Source organism: Delphinapterus leucas, chromosome 20 (assembly GCF_059928025.1).
Source record: "Delphinapterus leucas isolate spDelLeu-1000000601 "Yukka" chromosome 20, BTC_Dleu_Yukka2, whole genome shotgun sequence".
Taxonomy (NCBI): domain Eukaryota; kingdom Metazoa; phylum Chordata; class Mammalia; order Artiodactyla; family Monodontidae; genus Delphinapterus; species Delphinapterus leucas.
Genome location: NC_143148.1, coordinates 8,619,974 through 8,644,401, shown reverse-complemented (window position 1 = coordinate 8,644,401; position 24,428 = coordinate 8,619,974). Strand labels below are relative to the sequence as shown.

The following is a 24,428-nucleotide window of genomic DNA, read 5'->3' as shown; positions in this document are numbered from 1 at the left end:
CCATTAAAAAATAATAGTTGGAGATTTCAATACTTTCAACAGTGGATAGGGCAACTAGGCAGAAGATGAACAAGGAAATTGAAACTAACTAGACAAAACAGACAAAATACAGCATTCCACCAAACATCAGTAGAATACATTCTTCTCAAATTCACATGGAACATTCTTCAAGACAGACCGTATTCTAGCCCATATAACATGCCTCAATAAATTTTAAATTTTAAAATAAATTTAAGGGAATTCCCTGGCGGTCCAGTCGTTAGGACTCCACGCTTCCACTGCAGGGGGCATGGGTTTGATCCCTGGTGGGGGAACGGAAATCCTGCAAACCGCACAGCACAGCCAAAAAAATAAAAATAAATTGAATAAATTAAATTTAAAAAGAAACAAAGTATGTTCTCTGACCACAAGAGAATTAGATTACAAATCAATAAAAGGCAGCAATTTGGAAAATTCATAAATATGTGAAAATTAAGCAATACATTCCTTAATAATCAGTGTATTAAACAAGAAGTGGAATGATAAATTAGAAAAGACTTTAGCTGAATGAATATAAAAACACAACATACTAAAACTTACAAAATGTAGCTAAAGCAATGTTCAGAAGGAAATCTATAGCTGTAAAATGTCTGTATTAAAAAAGAAGAAAAATCTCAAATCATTTATGGTCAACTGATTTTCCATAAAGGTACCAAGACAGGGCTTCCCTGGTGGTGCAGTGGTTGAGAGTCCACCTGCCGATGTAGGGGACGCGGGTTCGTGCCCCGGTCCGGGAAGATCCCACATGCCGCGGAGCGGCTGCGCCCGTGAGCCATGGCCGCTGAGCCTGCGCGTCCGGAGCCTGTGCTCCGCAACGGGAGAGGCCACAACAGTGAGAGGCCCGCGTACCGCAAAACAAACAAACAAACAAACAAAATAAAACCCCACAATGAGCTACCACTTTACACCCACTAGGATGGTTATAATAAAAAAGACAGATAAGAAGTGTTAGCAAGGATGTGGAGAAACTGGAACTTAAATACAACGCTGGTGGAAATTTAAAATGACCCGGCCATTTTGGAAAACAGTCTGGCAGTTCCTTAAACGGTTAAACATAGTTACCCTTTGACCCAGCAATTCCACTCTGAGGTATATACCCAAGAGAAATGAGGACTTATGTCCAACAAAAACTTATACATAAATGTTCTTGACAGCACTATTTGCAATAGCCAAGGGACGAAAACAACTCAAATGCTCGTCAACTGATGAATGGATAAATAAAATGTCGTCTGTCCAGAGAATGGAATATCATTCATCCATGAAAAGAAATGAAGCACTGATGCATACTACAGCATGGATGAACCATGAAAACATTATTCTAAGTGAACAAACTAGACACAGAATATCACATATTGTATGATTCCAATTATATGAAATGTCCAGAATAGGGAGACCCATAGAAAAAGTAGGTTGGTAGACTGGTGGTTGCCCAGGGCTGAGCAGCTGGGGGCTACAGGGCCTGTGTGTAACCGTTCGTGGATATAATCTTCTGGGGTGATGAAAATGCTCTAGAATTAGACTGTGGGATGGGTGTACAATCCTAAGAATACACTAAAAAAAAACACTGTACACTTTAAACGGGTGATTCATATGGCGTGTGAATTATATCTCAATAAAGCTGTTTAAAAAATTACTCGAAAGGGCAGGCAGAAGGGTGGTTAGGCTAAATGGCGTCTATTTTCTTTCTGGCTACAAAATTATAAGCACCTAGAAGGCTGCTGGTCCCAGATGGTCCTGGGATGGTTCCGAACAGCAACGGGACCCCCAGACCAGACCCAGGCGTAGGCCAGAAAGAATGGCTGGACCAAATTCTACAGGGGGCGGGGGTCTGGCCCCCCGCAGGCCCGTCGTGGGGCGATCAACCTCACTCACCAAGCATGGCGCTGATGAGCCTGTCGGGACGGGCCTGAGCAGATGTGGAACAGAGAGTGTTGAAATACAGCCCAGAGCCCTCCCGGATGGGGCTGAGCATTGGGGGCGGCGTGTAGGGAGGGCACTGGGACAGTCCCTTCAGGAGGCGGTCCACCAGGAACACGGGCGAGCGCAGGCAGCTCTGGTGGCATCCTCCCGGGCCCGGCTCCCCAGATGTGGAGGGCGGAGGAGGGATGAGCAGTGCCTTGGGCTGGGGGAGCTTCTTCCGCTTCCTGTGTTGCCTGCTCTCCTTGCTGTCTCTCTCTTCCCCGTCCTTCTCCTGTCCCTGGAGAAGAAGAGACTTCAGAACCACAGGGTTCACCTGAGGCCACCGGCCCCAGAGCTCAGTCCTCAAGATGGCCTGAGAGTGGGAAAGGGTACTGACCAGCCAGACGCACACCCAGCATGGCCGTGCCCAGAGTCCTCAGCGCAGGAAGCCAGGCAGGGCCACCACGCCTGAGCCAGACTCCAGACCCTAAGCCGGGCGACATCGGACGCTGGAGCCTTCTCAGGCACCCACACCCCCCAAGGAGAGGCCCTCACTCAGACCATTTTGGAAACTCATGTCCGTTGTTAAAGTGACTGGCACTTAAAGTGTGGGGGCCAGACGGATGCAACAGCATGACAAAAGGAAAACCTGTTCTCCTCAAAATGACAGCAGCTCCTGCGAGACAAACAGTGGGCTCCATGCACCCCGTCCCTGAGTCCAGCATGAACTTCTCCAGGTGGGGTCTTCCAGCACAGGCTGAAGAGACGATGGCTTGAGCTTGCTACACTCTCTCTTACCTCCACGCAATCTCCCCATCTTACCCCTCCTCATCCTCCAGCTCTCAGCTGCAACACCCGCTTCCTCAGGCAGGGTCTCTGGTGCCCCCGGGGCTCCCAAAGCTCCCTCTCCCAGCCCGGCCCGTTCTGGGTCGTCAGTGTCCGGGGATGGGTCTCTCTACTCCGCTGGGCTGGGAGCCCCAGGAGACGGGGGCAGGCCTGTTGTGGTCGCTGCAGTGTCCCCAGCCCTGCCCAGCACAGGGCCAGACACAAAGGAAGTTCACTGGAGGTTGAATGGATGAATGAACACGCAAACCAAGCTCTTCTGGAGTCAGGATTTGGGGGCTTTTCTCACAGCTCCCACTGGCAGGTGGAAAGCAGCTGGAAGGAAGTGCACCCACCTTGCTCCCCAGGGGATGGTTCGCTGGAGCCACAGGCACCGACACAGGGACCACCAAAGGGGCTGCGGTCATGTTGTCCAAGGACTTCCTGGCTCCCGGGGGACTCTGCCTGTCCCCCTCCGGCCTCAGCACCTGTCTTGGTGGCTTGCAAAACTCCATGCCACACACCTACACACAGAGAAGAGCCAGCCCTTTAAGAGACACAATAGGTAGGGAGCAAGGGGCCCCTCCAGAGCAGCACAGCCCTGACTCCTGGCCCCCAGCCAGGCTCCCCGCAGGAGGACGGCTCCATCCTGAGATGAATGGCAGCTTCGCGCCCCTTCACCTGCGGCTCCTGCTTCCCTCGAGGTGACGGCCACTGGTCGCTGTGAAAACACATGTGGCTGCTCAGCCCTTTCTCTGTATAAAACATCTGGCTGCAATTCTTGCAGACGTAAGTGCTCCTTGGCTCTGCCCAGTCTGTGGGACCGCCATTGTGCTGGTTACTGTGGGGAAAAAAGGGAGAATGGGACTCCGTCCCCAAACACTGATCCTCTGACAGCTCTGGACGAACCCTAAGAAATGGAGATGATGCCCCCGATTCTCCGTGGCCTGGTGCTCGCCCATTCAGGAGTGAAGCATCCAGAGCTCGCTCCCCCAGAGCCAGCACATCAAAGCCACCAGAGGACTCCCGAGGGGCTTCTGAACTTACCAGCCACCTGCCATGTTCTCCTCCTTCATCGGGTCGGGGAGCCGGTAGATATTTCCACCCTGAAGACGAAAATACATCTGAGCCAACATATCAGAAATGAGATGCAAGAGTGAAAACTATAAGACTTGGAAGAAAACACAGGTGTAATTCTTGGTGACCCTGGAGTAGGCAGTGGTTTCTTGGATGACTCCAAAACCAAACAAAAGACAGAACGTATTGGACTTCATCAAAACTTACAACTTCTGTGCTTCAAAGGACATCATCAAGAAGTGAAAAGACAGAATAAGAGAAAAAAGTTGCAAATCATGTATCTGATAAGGGATTATGTATATTTATGTATCTATAATACGTAATGAACTCTCACAGCTCAATAATAAAAACACAACCCAATTTAAAAATGGGCAAAGACTCTGAATAGACACTTATCCAAAGAGGATATACAAATGGCCAATAAACAAATTAAAAGATGCTCAGGAGTATTAGCCATCGGGGAAATGCAAATTAAACCATAATAAGATTATCATTTCCCACCCACTAAGGTGGCTGTCATAAAAAGAACCAACTGGACAGTAACAAGTGTTGGTGAGGATGCAGAGAAACTGGAGGCCTCATACACTCTGGGTAGGAATATAAAACAGCACAGCTTTTTGGAAAAGTCTGGCACTTCCTCAAATAGAATTACCCTATAGCCCAGCAATTCCCCTCCTAGGTATTTCCCAAGAGAAATGAAAACATACGTCTAAACAATAATCTGTACACAAATGTTCATAGCAGCGTTATCACAATGGACAAGAAGTGAAAACAACCCAAATATCTATCAGCTGATGAACGGATAAATAAAATATGGTGTATCCATACAATGGACAAATTACTTAGCAATAAAAAGGAATGAAGTTCTGATCCATGCTTCAACACAGATGAACGTTGAGAACATCCTGTTAAGTGAAAGAAGCAAAAGACACAAAAGGCCATGTAGCGTTATGATTCCAATCACGTGAAGGGTCCAGAATAGGCAAATCCATGGAGACAGAAGGTAGATTCATGCTTGCCAGGGGCTGGGAGGGATGGAGAGATTGCGGGTGACAACCAAGGGTGTGGGGTTTCTTTTTGCGGTGATGAAAGGGTTTTGGCAAAGAGTGGCGATGGGTGCATGGCCTTGTAAACATACTAAAAACCACTGGATGGTACACTTCAAAATGGTGAATTAGATGGTACGTGAATATTAAAGCTGTTAAAAAAAAAAAAAGAGGAGGAGGTAGCTGTGGTGTGACAGGAAGGATGCTGGACCTCGGAACATCACGAAGAGAAGTGGCCGAGCTCTCTGCGCCCAGGACCTCGTGGGCACGATGTGGGAGGACCCAAGCTGCTCCACAAGGGCAGACTGGTGCCAGGCCTGCAGCAGGGGCCAAGTCGGACTTGTGGACCTGTGATTCACAACCAGAAAAGACACAGCATTTCACGTATGAATATCAAGGGCAAAGGAGCTCTGCCTTTACATTCTCAGAAGAAGTGAAGGAGGCAAATCCAAAAGGAAGCGAAAGGCAGAAAGAAAGCAAATAGAAAAAGTTTAGTGAAGAAACATGACACAAAGTGTCTCTGACAACTCTAAAGCCCTGTTCTGTTTTGTGTGTGTGTGTTGCAGGGCGGAGGGTGATGGGAGGAACCATCACTTCTCTGGACCTTCATTCCCCCCTCTGTAAACAAACTGCATCTGAGGATTTGCTGAGGTCAAATACAGTGCCTGGACAAGTTAGAAACGCGGAAACAGGTAAGGACGAGACTCTGCCTCCTGCATGGTCAGGTCCCGTGAGAGGGCCCTGGTACCTGGATCCTGTTGAATATCGTCAGCTTGGACTTGGAGTCCCAGGGGGGATCCGCTGGAGGCCCGGCCGACGACGAGAAGGAAGCCATGGCTACCTGGCTTGGAGAAGCCGCACAGCGCATATCCATTTTCACCTTCTCCTTCCGGAAGCCTGAAAAGCGCTGGGCCCTGGAGTTGCCAGAGGAGAGCCTGTAGCCTCCGCCCCGGGAGCAGGCTGGGCCCTTTTCACCTTTCGTGGCCCCGGAAGCCATGCCACTCTCAGCCTGGGCCTGCTTCCCTGGGAGGCGGGCTCTGGATGGCTCCTCCCCTCCTAACTGGGTCTGACGCAGGCCCCCGGGGGAGAAGATGTCCCCCAGGTCCAAGGTCCCTTTCGAGGATCTCAACTGCTTGGCCAGAGAGGAGATGTCTGGGTTCCCAGGGGGGTCCAGGGACGACGCTGTGAGGGCAGGTGGAGCGGCAGCCACTTTTGGTCTTCCCTTTGTATCCTGGCTCACGCTGCTGGGGGAGGCCTCTGTGGGGAAAGTGGGTGTGGATTTTCTCCTGCAGGCTAGGGATCCCTCTGGCTCAGGGTTCACGGGGCCAGCATGGAGAGAGTCAACAGTGGGCGCCATAGGTGGGGGCTGCTGTGGCCACGGCCCCTGCAGTGACTTCAGGGCAACTTGCTTGCCGTCGGGCGTGGGAAGCTGGGAGGAGGCGGTGGTCACCTGGGTGTGGGAGAAGATCCGCTGGGACTTGGTGATCATCTGGAACACCTGCATCTGCTCGTGGCTCACCAGAGACTCCTGAGACTTCAGGAACAGCTGCCGCAAGAGCGGCGTGGCATCCGACGGGAGGCTGCTGGACTTCGGGCCGTCCTGGGGGCCAGACTCACCAGGGTTCTGCCACGAGAAGGAGTTGCAGTCAAACTTGCTCTTCTTGGAAGCCGAGGAGTCGTCTTCCCCGCTGGTGCTGGCATATCTGGGGTCACCCGAGGCTTCCTCCGGTGCCTTCAGGAGCGTGGGAGGGAAGGGCGGCGTGTCCTCCGGACTGGTGCCCCGGCTGGGTGAGGGCTGCCCCGCAGGGGAGTCACTGCTGAGCCTGGGGCCAGGCTCGGAGCCCTCCCAGGACAGCACTGCAGAGGGCTTGTGGACAATAAACATACTGTTTCCTTTGCTCTTAGGGCAGCCCGACAGGTTTCGGAGCCACTGGAAACTGTGGCTTAATGGCTGGGAACTGGTGGGGACAGTCTGGCCACGGAACAGAGGCAGGCAGGTGGGCAGGGGAGCGCCCTCGGGCCAGCCCTCCAGGGATGATGGGGGCTGGAGCAGCGGCAGCTCCGGCTTGGCTGGGTCAGGGCCGCTGTTCTCCACTGCCCGCGAGTGGGCGGCCGTCAACACGTCCGTCGCAGGCTCCTTCTGTGGGGGCCGGGGCTCCTCGGGAACCTCAGTGCCCAGGGCTCCTGGGGCCGCCGGGGTGCTGGCTGGGCCGCAGAAGGAGGACCCTGGCGAGGGCAGGCAGGAACAGGCCGTGTTCCTCCCTTCGCCGCTGTCTGAAGGCCCTCCCGGGGCTGGCCCGGCAGGAGGGATCTTCTGCTGGACGATGCTGCTCATGATACAGCGCAGGAGGTCTCGGTTGGGCAACAGGGAGCTGGGGGATGGGGCTTCCGGGGGCACCAGGGACCACAGGCTTGCGGGTGCGGGCTGGCTGGCCACCTCGTGCGCGTGGGGTGAGTTCCTGCAGGCCTCCTCCTCCGGGGGGGCCTCCTTGAGGATGCACAGGCCGTGCTGGACCTCGTAGTGCCGGCGCAGGGAGCGGTAGTCGCAGTAGCTCTTGCTGCAGCCCTGCTCAGTGCACACAAAGGGCTTGGTCTTCTGGTGGGTGAGCATGTGCCCCGTCCTGGAATCACATGAGGAGGAAGTTAGCGGGTGTCTCGGCGTGGGTCACCCACTGCAGGAACCCAGGCGTGTCCCCAGGGGGCAGCAGCATCGCAACTCAGAAACTGTGCTCAGACCCTATGAGGAAAGACCCCTGCTACAGTCAAAGCCATCTGGAAGGGGGAGCCCTTTCCCTCACCCTTAAGCAAACCCCTAATCTGAGATTAAAAAAATCAGTGGGAGCCAAGTCAGAGTTCCCCAAAGTGGGTTCCTAAGGAACACTAGTCCCCAGAGTTGCTCCCTGAGGACTTGGGCTCAGCTGGCAAATAAGTTTTGAAAAAACACTGTTTACTTCTTGTAGGTTCATAGTAGCAAACTGAAAAGCCACAGAGTAGATAAAGAGATATCTGTTTAAATTTCCATGTCTCTCAAACTTATTTGCCCACAAAACCATTTTTTTAAATAGCCCCTTTTAGCATCCCCAAGAACCAGAGAACCAGAGTTCTGAGAATGCACTTGAGGAAATGCTAACTTGGGGATGATCCTTCCTTGAACAAAGGAGTCTTTGCCTTCCCATAGGATTCCTCTAGACAGCTACCTGGGAGCCCCACAGCAAAAAAAAAAAAAAAAAAAAAAAGCCAAATTTGCCTATAATTTCTGCAAATATAAAAGAATGCAAGTATGTTATTATATTTACATCATACTTATATCTACATTAATATATTATAAATATAAACAAATGGGTAAATCACCCTCTGGGTTCCCAACAATCCTACTCCGGATGGTTCTAATCAACGTGGCCCAATAAATAATAAAACCCTTTCCCAAATGTGGACTGTTGGCCTCCACCTGAGGGAAGCAGCAGAGAGGGGATCCGGAGAACCACTTTCTAGCCCTAACTGTTACCAGCTTGTGACAGGAGTAAATCATTTCCCATCCTTAATGGGGAGAGGGGAGAGGATAAAATGAAAGCAGGATTCATCGAAACCCTCAGTAAAGGCTGGGCGAGCTGTAAAAATGCAAGGGATCGTCCTCTCCCACTTACAAGTCTCTTGGTTTGAAAGTCTGTCTCTCTTCCCTCAGCAGCAAGAAAAGCTTATCATTTCTAAGACATGAAGAACAAACAGAATTCTGCTCCTAACTCTTATACTGAGCTTGCTTTTTAAAGTCAAGTTAAAAAAAAAAATCGAGTTAAAAAAAGGGGGAATTAAAAAAGGAAAAGAAAGAGTGAACACTCCATTGCCATGTTCTAGAAACAGGCATTTCAGAACCCCTCACGCCCTGGTGTTCTCCCAACATATATTCCTCATGGAGTGCACATCTGTTCTGCTCAGACACCTACCAGGGACTCTGAAAATTTCTCTACAGAGTTAGCCCAACTCCCTCCGTGACAAAATTGCCTCTGGAGTGTGTTTTTAAAGCACAAGAGTCCTGTCTGCAAATCACAGCAGCGCTCTCCTCACTGGAGTGAATTTGGAGGCTGGGGAGGGTGGGCTGTCCGGGGCGGTGTAGGCCCTGCCCCCACAAACACTGGCCGTGGGAGGAGCACAGGTCGCACACACCTGGGACACCCGACGGTGGGGGGGGGGGTGCAGGTGGATGGGAGGGGATGCAAAAGAACCAGGAACACGCCCAGCCCCCAGCAGCCCCCTAAACAGACGTCCTGACCAGACTCCTACATACAGGTGGTCCTGACGCTTAAAGGCCTTGCTGCAGATTTTGCACACGTGTCTCCTTTCCTGGCTGTGCGTCAGGTAGTGCTTGCTGAGAGAACTGGCACTGCTGAACACCTTCCCACAGAGGCTGCAGTCCAGGAGTGGGTTCTGAGGGGAACTGTGCTGCCGCTTTCCTTTCCTTGTGCTCCCAGACGTGGCCCTGCCTCCTTTGTCAGCCTCTTTGGGCACCTTGAGCACGCCTAGCCCCAGGTCTAGACAGAGGGAGAAAGCACAGGTTATGACATCCGGGGACATCGGAGTCCGGGCGGAAGCACTCTACCACCCTCGGACCAACTTCAGAAGCTGAGTCCAACTCAGGGAATTGGCCAAGAACCCCAACTTCAGCAGCTTCACTCGCAGAGACGACCAGGTTTAGCACCAGGTGAGGGGGAGAAGGGACCCTGGTCAGGCCACCCCTCCAGGGCAGCACCCAATCTTGAAGCCACACTTGGGGCTAAGGGAAGGGACAGCAACAGTCTGAGCGCTTCCAGGACAGAGTGACACGATGGGCAGGGCTTCATGACGGTAACATCAACAGCACACTTGCAAGTGCAATCCAGAAATGTACAATGCAAAATCTTAGAAAAGTTTAAGTCCTTTCTCCCAGCCAATTCCACTCTGGGTTTTTTAATTAAGGAAATTAACGCAGATCTGTACAAATTAACGGAGATCTTGCAGTTAACTGCAAGTGAGTTAACTGCAGCATTGTTTTTCCTGGTGAAATGTGAGAAACCACCTAATAACTGACGCAAGGGCAGGTGGGTGACTGCATTCTGGTCTCAATGGTCTATGGCGCAGGCATTTAAGATAAAACTGCAGGAAAATATCCGATGACGTGAAAGGATGTTCATGCTGTACCACTAAGTGCTGTGCCACTAACAAGAGGACTGTTGAAAAACAGAATGATCTAGTCTTTAAAAGGGAAGAATAAATTTGAATAGAAACAAACAGAATGGGATTGATTGGTAGGATCATGGATCAACTTAATTTTCCTTTTCCTGTATATCTGAATTTTCCATGTTTCTGTACTCCTTGGGTAAATGATAAAAGGTATTTCCACGAATCACGTCATCAGAGGAACAGGTGAAGGGGCTGGGAATGTCCATGTGGGAGAGGGAGATGTCTTCAAGTAGCTGAAGGGCCAGGATGTGGAGGAGGGAGCAGATTGCTTCTGTCTTGCTACAAGGGGCAGAGCTAGATTTGATGAATAAAAGGTAAAGGGAGGGATTTCCCTGGTGGCGCAGTGATTAAGAATCTGCCTGCCAATGCAAGGGACATGGGTTCGAGCCCTGGTCCAGGAAGATCCCAACGTGCCGCAGAGCAACTAAGCCCATGCGCCACAAGTACTGAGCCCGCGTGCCGCATCTACTGAAGCCCACGCGCCCAGAGCCCGTGCTCCGCAACAAGAGAAGCCACCTCAATGAGAAGTCCATGAACCGGAACGAAGAATAGTCCCCACTTGCTGCAACTAGAGAAAGCCCACATGCAGCAACGAAGACCAAACGCAGCCAAAAATAAATAAATAAATTTATATTAAAAAGATGTACAAAAAGAAAAGTATAGGGAAGCTGATTTTAAATCACTAGAAACGTAAGGACAGTGGATACAAGAACTAAGAACTCTGCAGGCTTGCTGCTGTGTTCCCAGCTCCTGGGATTCCCATTCTTGTACTCGTAGGCACGCAGTAACTGTTGGATGGATGAATCATGGAAGATTTTTCTGCCCCTTAAGATGGATTAGACTGCCTCACGCAATAGCAAGTTTAGAAACTGCCCTTCATCTAGGATGCAGCAGAGGCTGGACCCAAGAATCCAACGGGTCAGGGCGTGGATATTGCACCAAAGGACCCCAAATGCTAATTCTCTGTGGCTGAGATGTAGCTTGAGAGACACAGCAGAAAGGAACTTCGACTCCCATCCCAACTCTGTCTCTGGCCATTTGTCACTTAACCTGCCTGGTCTACATCTTCTTCATATGAAAAACTGCTGGGTCGAGGGGTCGAATGATTCTAACAATTTAAATGAGGGAAAATAGGACTCCCATGTGGTAAAGTCCTTGCCTTGCTAACTTACTTTTAAAATGCTCATTAGAGGACTTCCCTGGTGGCACAGTGGATAAGACTCCGTGCTCCCAATGCAGGGGGCCCGGGTTCGATCCCTGGTCAGGGAACTAGATCCCACATGCATGTGGCAACTAAGAGTTCGCATGCCACAACTAAGGAGCCCACCTGCCGCAACTAACACCCAGTGCAACTAAATAAATAATTAATTCTTAAAAAAAAAAAGATGAGTATTTAAAATAAATAAAAAAAATAAATAAAATGCTCATTAGGACTTCCCTGGTGGCGCAGTGGTTAAGAATCCGCCTGCCAATGCAGGGGACACGGGTTCGAGCCCTGGTCTGGGAAGATCCCACATGCCGCCGAGCAACTAAGCCCATGCCCCACAGCTACTGAGCCTGCGCTCTAGAGCCTGCGAGCCTCAACTACTGAGCCCACGTGCCACAATTACTGAAGCCCATGCACCTAGAGCCTGTGCTCTGCAACGAGAAGCCACCGCGATGAAGAGCCCGCGCACCGCAACAAAGAGTAGCCCCCGCTCGCCACAGAGAAAGCCCGTGTGCAGCAACGAAGACCCAACGCAGCCTAATAAATAAACAGAAGTTTTTCTCTAAAAATAAATAAATAAATAAAATGCTCATTAAAGCAACTGTTAAACTAGAGAACAAAATGTGGTTTCAAAAAAATTGGCAGGGGGCTTCCCTGGTGCCGCAGTAGTTGGGAGTCCGCCTGCCGATGCAGGGGACACGGGTTCGTGCCCCGGTCTGGGAAGATCCCACATGCCGCGGAGCGGCTGGGCCTGTGAGCCATGGCCACTGAGCCTGCGCGTCCGGAGCCTGTGCTCCGCAACGGGAGAGGCCACAACAGTGAGAGGCCCGCGTACCGCAAAAAAAGAAAAAAAAAAAATTGGCAGGGACATTGAAAAACAGGCACACTGAGTCACTGGCCCGGGAAGCCACTTGCTCTTCCCAGAAAGCGTGTGCACAAGCTCTAAAACTCTGTGTGTTCTCCGACCAGCAAGCCTACAGGGAGGAATATGTGCGAAGAACTCATCCAAGAGAAAACTCAATGGAAAAGTTATTCACAGATCCACTATAACAGTCTATCAGGCAAGAATATGGTCCGACAATACAATGGAATAACCATTACAATGACAACCGAATAGTCTACCTTCATATAAGAAAGCAGACACACTAAGTTTTAGAAACTTCAAATGAATTAGACACTTAATACATCTCTGCAAAACCACGTGTACCCTAGTGGCTTCACCTACGTTTTTTAAAAATCCACGTGTGGGAGCCATGGTGGGGATTTTTCTTGTTATTACTTTTCTTTATTTTCTAAGTTTTCTATATAAATATGTATTACTTTTCTAATTAAAAAATATAAGCATATCCATTTGTATGAATCTGAATTTAAGTTAGAGAAGTGTAAAGAGTTAAAATTTAACGTTCAGTGGATTTTTTTAAATAAGGTAACCAAAAAAAAAAATCCTCAAGTTTAAAACAAATTAGGAAAAATTGAACTAGATTAATGTTTTGTAACATTCGCTGGGGGGCACAGACCCATATGAAAATCTGGTGAAAAATCACACTTTCTCTGCCCAGCAAAACGCACACGTACTCACCCTAGCAGCATTTTTAGGTAATTTCTGTGGTTCAGGTTGAGAACCTTAATTACTGTAGCCAGGCCTCGCCCAGCATCTGCGATACCAAGGATGTCCTTGGTTTCTAGGATTTCACATTTAGCCATGGTTCCAACACGGGGACAAGGCTAATGGCTTGTCTACATTGTGTGGAGTGCGGGCCTCAGTAGTTTTTCATTCTAGCGAGTATGCAGGACATTTCTTGAGCTGCTGATCCCAATTAACATTGACATTTGTTCTGCAGGGCTGTTCTGGATGTGGCCTTCCACGCGTGTGGTGTGATTATAAATATCAAAGAGCTCTTAGTCAACTCGTCTAAGCAACTTACCCAAGAACCCATGAAGTGGGTTAAAAACAAAAATCAAATCTATCCTATGGCGGAAGTCTGAAGGTAAACCAAAAGGTGATTTAACCAAGGTCTTTGACTATTCCATTAGCTCTCCCTTTGCTCCTCCGCTGTGGAAGAGAAAGACTTAGAACTGCATCAATGGACTGTCGGAAGGTATTCTAACAGTATTGGTAAAAACCACTACCATCTGTCCAGTGCTTCACAGCCTGCAAAGTGCTTTTACTTTCATTTCTTCTTTTGCTTCTTACTGCTGTCACTCTGGGGGGGAAGCAGAGTGGGTATTATTGTCCCCCACTTTACAGATGGAGACAATGAGGCTTAGGTAGGTTAGACAACCAAGGAGCAGGTGGACAGGATACTGGGTCATTCTGGACATCTCAGAGGCGAAAGGAGCCTCTGAGATGTGGTGATGGATGGGAAAGTGTCCCATCAACTCAAAGGTCTGCCCACACCACACACGAGATTAGGATACCCCCAAACATCCAAGTTTCTCAACGTTATTCCCCAGGATCAGTGTTCAGTTTCCTTGACTAGGAAGTTGGGAACAATTTCCAAGTAGGAAAAAAGTGACTGTTCCCTATTCGCCCGTGGAAGAGAAAAATGTTCTTAACCATTCCGGGTACACTCAACCCCTCACCAGCCACAGGAACTCTCAAATAGCCCGCCAGGCCAGGGACCCGGGTGGACAGCCTCACCTTGTAAGGAAGTCTGAGATTCTGGATCTGCATACTCCTGCAGCAGCTTCATGGAGTCACTGTCCTTCCCTGAATACACGGACAGGGCATCCAAGTTGTCCTCCAGCATCTCGCTGGGCGCATCGGGCATCGGGAGGCTGGGGTCTAGGTCCAAGCAGCTCAGGCCGTCATACAGCAGGTCTCGTGAGCCGGGCCCCAGATCTCGGTTGAGGGTGTCACTGCATTTGAGCGCCTGGCTCTCGGGAAACGAAGGGAGGTGCATCTCAGATGGAAGGGTGCCCTTGTCCCCCAGACTGCACTGGTCCATGGCTCTCCACTACCAGGTCTCGGCCAAGAGCTACTCTCTAGACAAGCAAGGTCGTGTAAGGAGTCAAGGAGGAGAGAGCTCTTGGTGGTGTTTAATTCCTGAGAATGAACGAGGAGGAATCACAATTATGAGATGGCAACATGCATGGTGGATAGAGCATGGACTTGGAATTCAAACACACCTGTATGGGGGTTTGTTCTCGGCCACTTAACAGCCACATGACCTTGGGCAAGTCACTTAAGCTCCATGAGCCCTAGTTTCCTCATCTGTAAATTGAGCGTAAGAGTACCTCCATCATAAGATTGTTGTAAGGAAAAAGCAACCTAAATGTCCATCAACGGAGGAATGGATAAAGAAGATGTGGTACGTATATACAATTGAATATTACTCAGCAATAAAAAAGAACAAAATAATGCCATTTGCAGCAACATGGATGGACCTAGAGATTGTCATACTGAGTGAAGTAAGTCAGAAACAGAAAGACATGTATCATATGCTATCACTTATATGTGGAATCTAAAAAAAAGGGGGGTACAAATAAACTTATTTATAAAATGGAAGTAGAATCATGGATGTAGAAAACAAATTTATGGTTACCAGGGGATGGTGTGGGGGAGGGATAAATTGTGAGATTGGGATTGACATACACACTACTATATATAAAACAGATAACTAATAAGAACCTGCTGTATAGTACAGGGAACTCTACTCAATACTCTGTAATGGCCTATATGAGAAAAGAATCTCAAAAAAGAGTTGATATATGTATGTGTATAACTGATTCACTTTGCTGTACACCCGAAACTAACACAACATTGTAAATCAACTATACTCCAATAAAAATTTTTAAAAAAAGAAGAAAAAATAGATTGTTGTAAGGAGTAAATGAAAGGATTTTGGCAACATGGTGGACTAAATTGACCTCTTTCTCCAACTATAAACACACAGAGATATGAGAAAAGACCATTTTTAATACAGAGTCAAGCTCAAGAGACAGGTAAGACCCCAAGTGCCAGCAACAATGAGGAAACTCAAAGCCACAGGTGCGAGCACAAGTTGGCCCAAGGGGAAAGTCAGACTCCAATACAGGGCCTGGAACTGTCATCCAATATGGCAGCCACCAGTCACATGTGGCGATGACACACTTGAAATGTGGCCCCAAATTGAGACCTGCTGTGAGTGTCAAATACACTGGATTTGGAAGACTTAGTACCCCAAATAATTCATTTTCATATTGATTACATGTTTAAATGATAATATTTTGGATCTACTGGCTTAAATGTAATACATTATTAAAATTAATTTCATCTACCTCTTTATTTTTTAATGTGGCTATTTGCAAATTTTAAATTATATACATGGCTCATATTATATTTCTCTTAAAGAGCACTACCCTGGAGGCTGGGACCTGAGGTTGTAACAAACACATGGAAAAGGAAACAGGGACTTGAGTTCACAGGAAAGGGAGACCTGGGACCCTGGAAGAGCCAAGCCATCCACAGGAAAACTAAATAAATGAAAGAAAAACACTGCACACAAGCCTTGAAAAGCATCACAAGAACTAGTTAAAAATAGGATGAGAGACAACAAAACCTAGCAGAGAAAAGAAGAGGACACAAGGGGCAAGGACATGTTTTAAAAGAAACAAATGAAACTTCTAGAAATGAAAGGCTTTTAAATTTAAAACTCACTGGGAGGGTTAAACAGCAGATTAAACAGTGCTGAAGAGACAAATAATGAACGGGCAGAGCAATCTGAAGATAATTCCCCCCCGCCCCAGAATTCAGTGCAGAGAGAGAAACAAATGGAAAATACAAATGAAGAAGCAAATGCAAAAGTCCAACATATGCCTAAAAGGGGTCCTGAAAGGGAAGAGGAGAGGATGGAGAAGACATGGTATCTTAGAGAGAATGGTGGAGGGACTTCCAGAACTGCGGAAACACAGGACTCCAGACTTAAAGATATGATTCTTGAAGGTATATGGTTAATCATGAACAAGCACTGCAAGGCCAGAGCAGGACAAATAAAAATGAATTCACTACTCGACACACAAGCAGAACTGCAGAACCCTAAAGACCAAGAGAAAACCCTAAAGACTACCAGGAAGACGAGGCAGGTCATTTACAACTTCTCAACAGAAGCGAGGCTAGAAGACAAGGTCTACCACCACCTGCAGACTGAGGAAAGGCAGGAGTCAGCGCAGAACTCAACGCGCAGGAAAAGCAGTATTCAAGAGTCCACACAGACTTTTCCAGACAAGCCATAAGACTGTACCTTGTAGACTTTGGCTCAAAGACTACCACAGGTTTTGAATCATTTAGTAAAAACAAAAAGAAAGATGAAGATTAACTTCATACTTTAAGTATTCACACTAAAAGAATCTAACCGTAACCGCAAGAGAAAAGGAATAAACTATGTAACATGTAAACTAGTAGAATTTATCCTAAAGAGAAAAAGAGAGAAAAGATTCAAAATATTAAAATCAGAAATTAAAGAAGGGACATCACTCATGATCTTACAAAATTAAAAGGACTGTAAAGGAATACTATAAACAACTGCATGCCAACAAATTAGGCAACTCAGAGAAAAACGGACAGATTTCTAGAAAGATATAAATTACCAAAACTGACTCGAGGAAACAGACTATCTGAAAAGACCTATAAGGGTAAAAAGCTTGAATTACTAATTTAAAAACTTCCCATCCATGCCAGCATAGAAACAGTGAAAAAAAATCTACCTTGCCTGAACTGCGGAAAATAGTAAGGTTTACAGCAACCAAGCAAACACTTATCAAGAGAAAGGTGAAGGAACCGCCCCCCACCACTTCCCCACTCCAGCTCAGCAGTGATTCTGAAGACAGCACCCACCTTCTCTTGTGGGTTCCTGGTGTGGGAGGGAGCAGACAGGACCTTGTTCTCAAAGAACTGAGGCTGTCTGTCCTGACCTGTCAAATAGCTTCTGAAGGTCTAATGAAAACGTGTTGCCTTTGTGAGTTGCCTTCTGAGTTGTGTCTAACTCAGAACTTGCTCAGAGCAGAGAGTGGCCATGGGGAAGGCATTTGTCAAAAACATTCAAGGCAGTCAACCAGTCACTGCAGCCTGGGGCAAAGGATATTAATTGAGGCCGACAACAGACAGCACTGAAAGCCAGGGAGAAAAGCTGGAGAGTGAGATGCTTTGGGGAACAAGGGCTCTGAAAGGGCTCCACACTGGCACTTTCTTACAAAGCTAAACATAAACAGGGCCTTACCATACCATCCAGCCATCGCACTTCTACGTATCCACCCCAATGAGCTGAAAACTTATGTCCATACAAATGTTTATAGCAGCTTTATTCATAACTGCCAAAAACTGGAAGCAACCAAGATGTCTCTCAAAAGAAGAATGGATAAACAAACTGCGGTACATCATACAATGGGATATTATCCAGCAATAAAAAGCAAAGAGCTATTGGACTTCCCCGGTGGCACAGTGGTTAGGAACACGGGTTCGATCCCTGGTCCGGGAAGATCTCACATGTCGCGGAGCAACTAAGCCCGTGCGCCACAACTACTGAGCCCGCGTGCCACAACTACTGAAGCCCGCGTGCCCGGAGCCCACGCGCCGCAACAAGAGAAGCCACCAAGATGAGAAGCCCGTGCACCGCAACGAAGGGTAGCCCCCGCTCGCCGCAACTAGAGAAAGCCTGCGCACAGCAGTGAAGACCCAACGTAAGCTGTAAGCTGCCTGCTGAATGTTGAAGGCCTGTCCCAACACTCACCCAGATCTCAACTGCAGAGACTGTGAGTTGTTTGACATGGGGTTTGTTTGTTTTGCTTTGGACATTTAAGGAAATCTCTGTCAAATGTCTCTTTGGACACTTGAGAAAATCTCTGTCAAATCTCAGAAGAGAGGCTTCACTGACCACGCATGACAAAAAATACAATCTTTATAAAAATAGCCTAGAGAAGTCACTAAACGAACAAACAATTACAACCCACAGTGGACGACAGCAAAGCCTGGGGTGGAGATGCAGGGGAGAATCTGATTCCCAGAGTTACCATATTATAATATTCAAAATGTCCAGTTTTTCAACAAAAAATTATGACGTACGCAAAGTATGGAGAGGGCCATCCATTTCATATAAATGGCATCAAACAATATGCAGCCTTTTCTGTCTCGCTGCTTTCACTAAGCATAGCATTTTCGAGTTTGATCCCCCCCTTGGGGCACATACCATCACTTTATTCCCTTTTATGGGTGAACGCTTTTCCACCGTGTGGACAGAACACATTTTCTTCATCCATTCATCTGCTGATGAGTATCTGGGTTGTTTCCATCCTGGGCTATCACGCGTAGTTCTGTCCGTAGCTAGACATGTAATAAACGCTGGACGACTCACTGATAAATCGAGTGGATCCTAGAATAACTGGAGTTTGGGCTAGTTTCCTAGGCCATAGGTTTCGATTGTTCTTAAACCTTTCATGTTGCAATGTAACAGACTAGCTGCAAGCACAATGTCTGAGGGTCACATCATGTGTCCACCTGTGTGTCTGTGCAAGTAGCCTACCGAGGGCGCTCAAATTAAAGTTCAGTGCAGGTCTGAAATCCTGTACCAGAACTCCGGGACCCAAGTGAGTTTCAGAATTCAGAATCTGAGGGATTCAGAAAGGTAAATCAATGCATACGCCACACGGTAAGTAACCGCCAGTGGGTCCAGGGCAGCACCTGGTGACCAAATCATTCTTTCTGCATTGAAACCCTGACAACTCAGAGTAAACAGAATAAATAAAGACAGTAAAGCGCAATATGTGAGTTCAGGTGTGGCCACAAAGAGGTTTGAGCCACCTCAGCATTTTCAGAGCTTTTGGGGATTCTAAATCGCAGACCAGGGAATGTGGATGACAGAAGTTTGTATTTTAAGGCAAAGTGAATTTCTCTGCCAATTCCAAAGTTTCTTCTACAGTGCTGCTATAAAGTGTTCCCAGCGCTCCAAGGGGAAAAGAACCCATCTCCTTCACCTCCCAACTATAAGAACAAGCAAATAATATACAACATAAAGCATTATTTAAAAGTAACATCAAGCAACATCTTATAAAGTAAAACTGTAAGCATTTTCTCCTTGTCAGGTATCACACCAAGTGCTCTTCATGCCTTAATTCACTCTCCCCTCACAACGACCCCGAAGTCGGTTCTGTCATTACTCCCACTTTGCAGAGAAGAAAAGGGACTCTGAGAGGGTAAATCATTTGTCCACAGTCACACACTTAACAGGTAGCTGAACCAGATCTTAAACCTAGATATTTTGACTTTAGAGCTTGTGTTCTTACCCGCTGCACAATACTAATTCCCTATAAATTAATCTGTAGATTGCACTGCACCAATTATACTAGAAAACACAAAAGGTGCCAATGGGGGCAGGGTGGGAGACAGGATTATGTCTCGGGATTTCCCCAATGCCGAATCGCCTTCCTTCCAACATATTCCTACAGTCCATAGAACAAACTGGTCCAGTTACAACCTCAGGCAGGCACGCCAAAAGTCCAAAGGCTGGGCTTTGATATTTACATCCTTTTCCAGATAGTAAAGCAACCCCCCCACCCCCCACTCAACCAATATTGAACTTGCTCTTGTTCTGTCAACAGATAAATTCAATTCAACAAGTTTTAGCAACTTCTATGCACAGAGCTCCCCGCTAGTCTCTGTAGGGCAGGGTTTCTGGTCCCCTGGAGACATTCCCAAGCGTCCAACTACTCTTTACAAGAATTTTGTAATGTTGTGCTTTCATTTTGAGAACAATCTAAAACAAGAAAATCTGTATATCTGGATTATTGGATTACCACTTTATAACCCAGTAATACTACCATTTGGTTTCAATGCCCGGGGTTTGTTTATAATTGCTCTAATGCCACTAACGCTGACTAGGGCTACTTTAATTGCTGCAGGCTAATGAGAAGAGGATAGAGGTGGATTTAGCTCATGATAATGCTTTTGGGCTCAACTAAAGCCAGTGGACATCATGGTACAAGTGGGGGTTTTGCTGCAGTTCAATCTGAAAAAAGGGATGAGAGATCTGAGATACCACAGAGCCTGCTAAACCCAAAAGGGCCCGGTGTGGCAGTCTGCAAAGTATTTGTTTCAAGGAAGCAGTTAAATTCCAGCAAAATAGCATCCCTCCCATTAAATTAATGTTTGTAATTTGAGTTACACTAGTTTGGTTGCTTTGTTTCTACTCGATTGGCAAATTGACTTTGGCTTTATGGTGGCACGAGAGCTGTAAGCTGTAAGCCTCATTTTATCATCATTTAGGCCTTGTTTAATAGTTTAAAAAACAATTTAAGTCGACACTGGGGATCCAAAGCAATTTTAATTCTTTTTTTCTTTTAAAAAAGGCCTATCGGGGATTCCCTGGTGGTGCAGTGGTTGAGAGTCCGCCTGCCGATGCAGGGGACATGGGTTCGTGCCCTGGTCCGGGAGGATCCCACATGCTGCGGAGCGGCTGGGCCCGTGAGCCATGGCCGCTGAGCCTGCGCGTCTGGAGCCTGTGCTCCACAACGGGAGAGGCCACAGCAGTGAGAGGCCCGCGTACTGCAAAAGAAAAAAATAATAGTAATAAAAATTTAAAAATACAAATAAAAAAGGCCTATAATTCCACGACTGGTGGGGTAGGAGGAGAAACAGATTCTCCTGCGAAATGCTACAACCTCTTGGGAAAGTAACCCACCATAGATTCTAGACCACAGCCATAAATCCACAATTAGGTAAATAATATTTACTGAGGCCTTGTTTGGAGGGAAGGGAGAGAACAATTTCAATATCTACCTGTTCTATAAAAATGTTTTACTCAGCCTGCAGTAAATTTCAATATTTTTCAATTAGTTATCAAGTTGAAAAATCTGTCAGAGTTTTTTTGGACATAGTATCACTGTCCAAAAGAACTTTCTGCGCTGCTGGAAATGTTCTAAATCTGCATTGTCCAATGATAGCCGCTCAGCACATGCAGTTAATGAGCAGCTAGAAATGCAGCTAGTGCAACTGACACAGTAAGTTCTTTATTTTATTTAATTGTAATTAAGTTAGCTACAAGTGGCTTGTGGCTACCACCTGGGACACTGCATTGAAAATAAGGTTGTCCAACTTCTATTTAAAAACCTGGGGGAAAATATCTGTTGCTCTGTCAACACTGAGTCCACAAAGCAACAACTGGCTGGAGCTGAGAAGCCACAGCTGCCTTTAGACACAGCATGCACTCTCCAGTTTGCCACAGTCCTCACCACTCCCTAACCTCTCACACCTGCCCATCCCACTCATCTATATGCCCTGCCCAGCCCCTCAAGACATCCGAATTTATGACACTGATTTGTGCTGTTTCCCTTGACCACCTTCTCTTTACTTGGCTTTACCAAATGAAACGCTTCCAAATCAGACCGAAACGCCCCCTCTACTACAGAGAATACTCCCAACATAACTAAGTCTGAGATTATTTCCCCCTCCTCTGAACTCTGATAAGCACTTGTCTGACAATCCACGTAACACTCATCCTGAATGGATTCAAAATTTAATTATCTTTCAGGTTCTTCTATTTTCCCCCGGACTATAAGCTCTAGGATGACTTTGACTCTGCCTTATGTGTCTATACTTCTTATAGCATCTTGCTGGTCACAGAACTCTGATAAAAGAAGGCTCTCTGCATCTCTTTCCTTATGAGTGACAGGATTCCATTGGGCAACCTCTCTTCCTCTTTGAGCAGCCCTAACCTGTTGGTGTGTCAGCTTTGCCACCTCTCCCTCCCCACCAAGAGCCACCTTCTCTTCCTCTCTCTGCATCAGTGTTACCAGGGAGACAGTGATCATGTCTCAGTAACATCAGGTTGTTGGGAGCTGGGAGGTAGGAGAGACTTGCAGCTTTTACCCCGCCGACGCCAATTCTTTCCTTATTTTCCCACTCCAAACATTGTTGTAAACTACAGGCTTGTTTTGTTTAACCTACACAGTGTTTTTTAAAACTGGATCAAAAAAGAAAAAAAAAATTGGATCAGATTTCCTGAATATCAAAAAAAAAAAAATTGGATCAGTCACCAACATTTTTTTTAATGGGGAGATTACACCTAGAGATATGTATTTCTGACTTCTCTTGAAAATGATTAGATTTGATATTCCCGGATAGGTAATAATAGGATAGAGTGAGGGACAACGGCCATCCCTGGATGGGGCAATGGCCTCCAGGTCCCACAGTCCCCACTTACTTCCAGCCTGGCCCCCATAATAACCACCATCATAATACTAAGAATAGCAGCAAACATTTACCAAAGCTTTATCATGTTCCAAGCATTACTGCAATCACTTATGTATCACTTCATTTAATTCCCACAACATCCCTTTGAGGCATAAACTATATTATTAACCCTATTTTATGGATGAGGTGAATAAAGTCCACAGAAGTTAAGTAACTTGTCCCAAATCAAGGTTAGCATTCAACCCTGGGAAGTCTGACTTCAAAGCCCTCACCCTTAACCACTCGCTGTGCTGTGATTCCACGCTTGACGCTGGGATTCCTGCCCTATACTCTGCACTTACATTCTTCAGTTGAACAACCAAGGAAAATTCCTCCTCTAGCCATGTAACAAATATATAATTTTAACCATAAGTTTAACTCATTTCCTCTGATCGCTCATTTAAAAAGCAGCTATAAAGCTTATGCTGGAAAACAGAACGACATACAGGAATCAGAAGGCTATGACTGCACTTGCCAGAGAGACTTCTTACATAGAATTAACTAAACGAGGAAAAGAGACATCAAAGTTTCTCACTCCACAAGCTCTTCCTACCAGAAAATGCAGATAATCGTTAAAATCTAGAATAGACATTTTCATAGTGAGGACAATGAGAGGACCCCTGGGGTCCTCGAGAGTTTTTCAGGGAGTGTGTGAGGTCAAAATTATTTTCATAACAATATTCAGATGTTATCTGCCCTTCTTATTCAGCGAAACTTTCCAGGGGCTACAGGACTTATCTCGAAAGGCTGAATGCAGGGCTTCCCTGGTGGCGCAGTGGTTGAGAGTCCGCCTGCCGATGCAGGGGACGCGGGTTCGTGCCCCGGTCCGGGAAGATCCCACATGCCGCGGAGAGGCTGGGCCCGTGAACCATGGCCGCTGAGCCCGCGCATCTGGAGCCTGTGCTCCGCAACGGGAGAGGCCACAACAGTGAGAGGCCCGCGTACCGCAAAAAACAAACAAACAAACAAACAAAAAGGCTGAATGCAGAAGCAGATATAAGACTCCAGATGACTCTAAAAATGTAAAACGGGACTTCCCTGGTGGCTCAGTGGTTAAGAATCCGCCTAACAATGCAGGGGACATGGGTTCGAGACCTGGTCGGGGATGATCCCACATGCCGCAGAGCAATTAAACCCATGAGCCGCAACTACTGAAGCCCATGTGCCTAGAGCCCGTGCTCTGCAACAAGAGAAGCCACTGCAATGAGAAGCCTGTTCATTGCAATGAAGAGTAGCCCCCGCTCACCGTAACTAGAGAAAAGCCCGCGCACAGCATTAAAGACCCAACGCAGCCCCCCCAAAAGTAAAACGATGCCACTATTCTTGCTAAATTTTTACCTTCTGAAATACAGTTTTTTAATAAAAATGTCAATTATGTTAATATATAATGGGTTTACTATTGCTATTTTTAAATGAATTAATTTTAAAAAATTTGTTTAAACTTTTAATACAGCAAATATCAGCAGATACAGTTCACATGCACAAAAATACCCTGAGGTCTTCAATAATTTTTAAGCGTAAAGGGGTCCTAAGATAAAAAAGTCTGAGAACTGCTGCTCTGAAGAGAAAAAGTCCAGCGTGTATGCATGGGTCCAAATAGGTGTGTATATGTGTCTAACCTAAACCCCAAATTCCAAACTGGTGGCCAGTAACATGTTTTGCAAGGTCCCACACCCTGGTGTGGTCTTTAAATACTTTAATAATTTAAAATTTAAATATTTAATTTAAAAATTAAATATTTAATTAAAATTTAAATATTTACTATTTTTAATAAATATATTAAATACTAATATTTAAATAAAGGTCTTTAAATACCTATTAAATTGGTTGTCAACATTTAAAGATCAAAAAGCTTCACATAAAGACAGTGTTCTGGTTTCTTCTGGAAAAAAAAAAAAAAGAAAGTAAAAGTTCTGGCAACACT

At 46.8% G+C, this 24,428-nt stretch overlaps 1 protein-coding gene across 2 annotated transcripts in view; it reads right to left on the bottom strand.

Moving 5' to 3' along the window:
* The window catches only part of ZNF541 (zinc finger protein 541), a 40,498-nt gene that overhangs the window by 14,398 nt on the left and 1,672 nt on the right, over positions 1-24,428 (bottom strand). Inside the window, exons 2-8 of one of the 2 annotated variants that reach the window (XM_089902648.1) lie at positions 13,946-14,350; positions 9,166-9,409; positions 5,632-7,504; positions 3,808-3,866; positions 3,442-3,601; positions 3,117-3,284; positions 1,912-2,236 (exon numbers count right to left, since the gene is read on the bottom strand). In XM_089902648.1, coding sequence (XP_089758774.1) covers positions 1,912-2,236; positions 3,117-3,284; positions 3,442-3,601; positions 3,808-3,866; positions 5,632-7,504; positions 9,166-9,409; positions 13,946-14,252 — 3,136 coding nt within the window. In that variant the 5' untranslated portion in view covers positions 14,253-14,350. Of the gene's footprint in view, positions 1-1,911; positions 2,237-3,116; positions 3,285-3,441; positions 3,602-3,807; positions 3,867-5,631; positions 7,505-9,165; positions 9,410-13,945; positions 19,804-24,428 lie in introns of those variants that run through there. The other variant, XM_089902649.1, reaches the window with a different exon arrangement.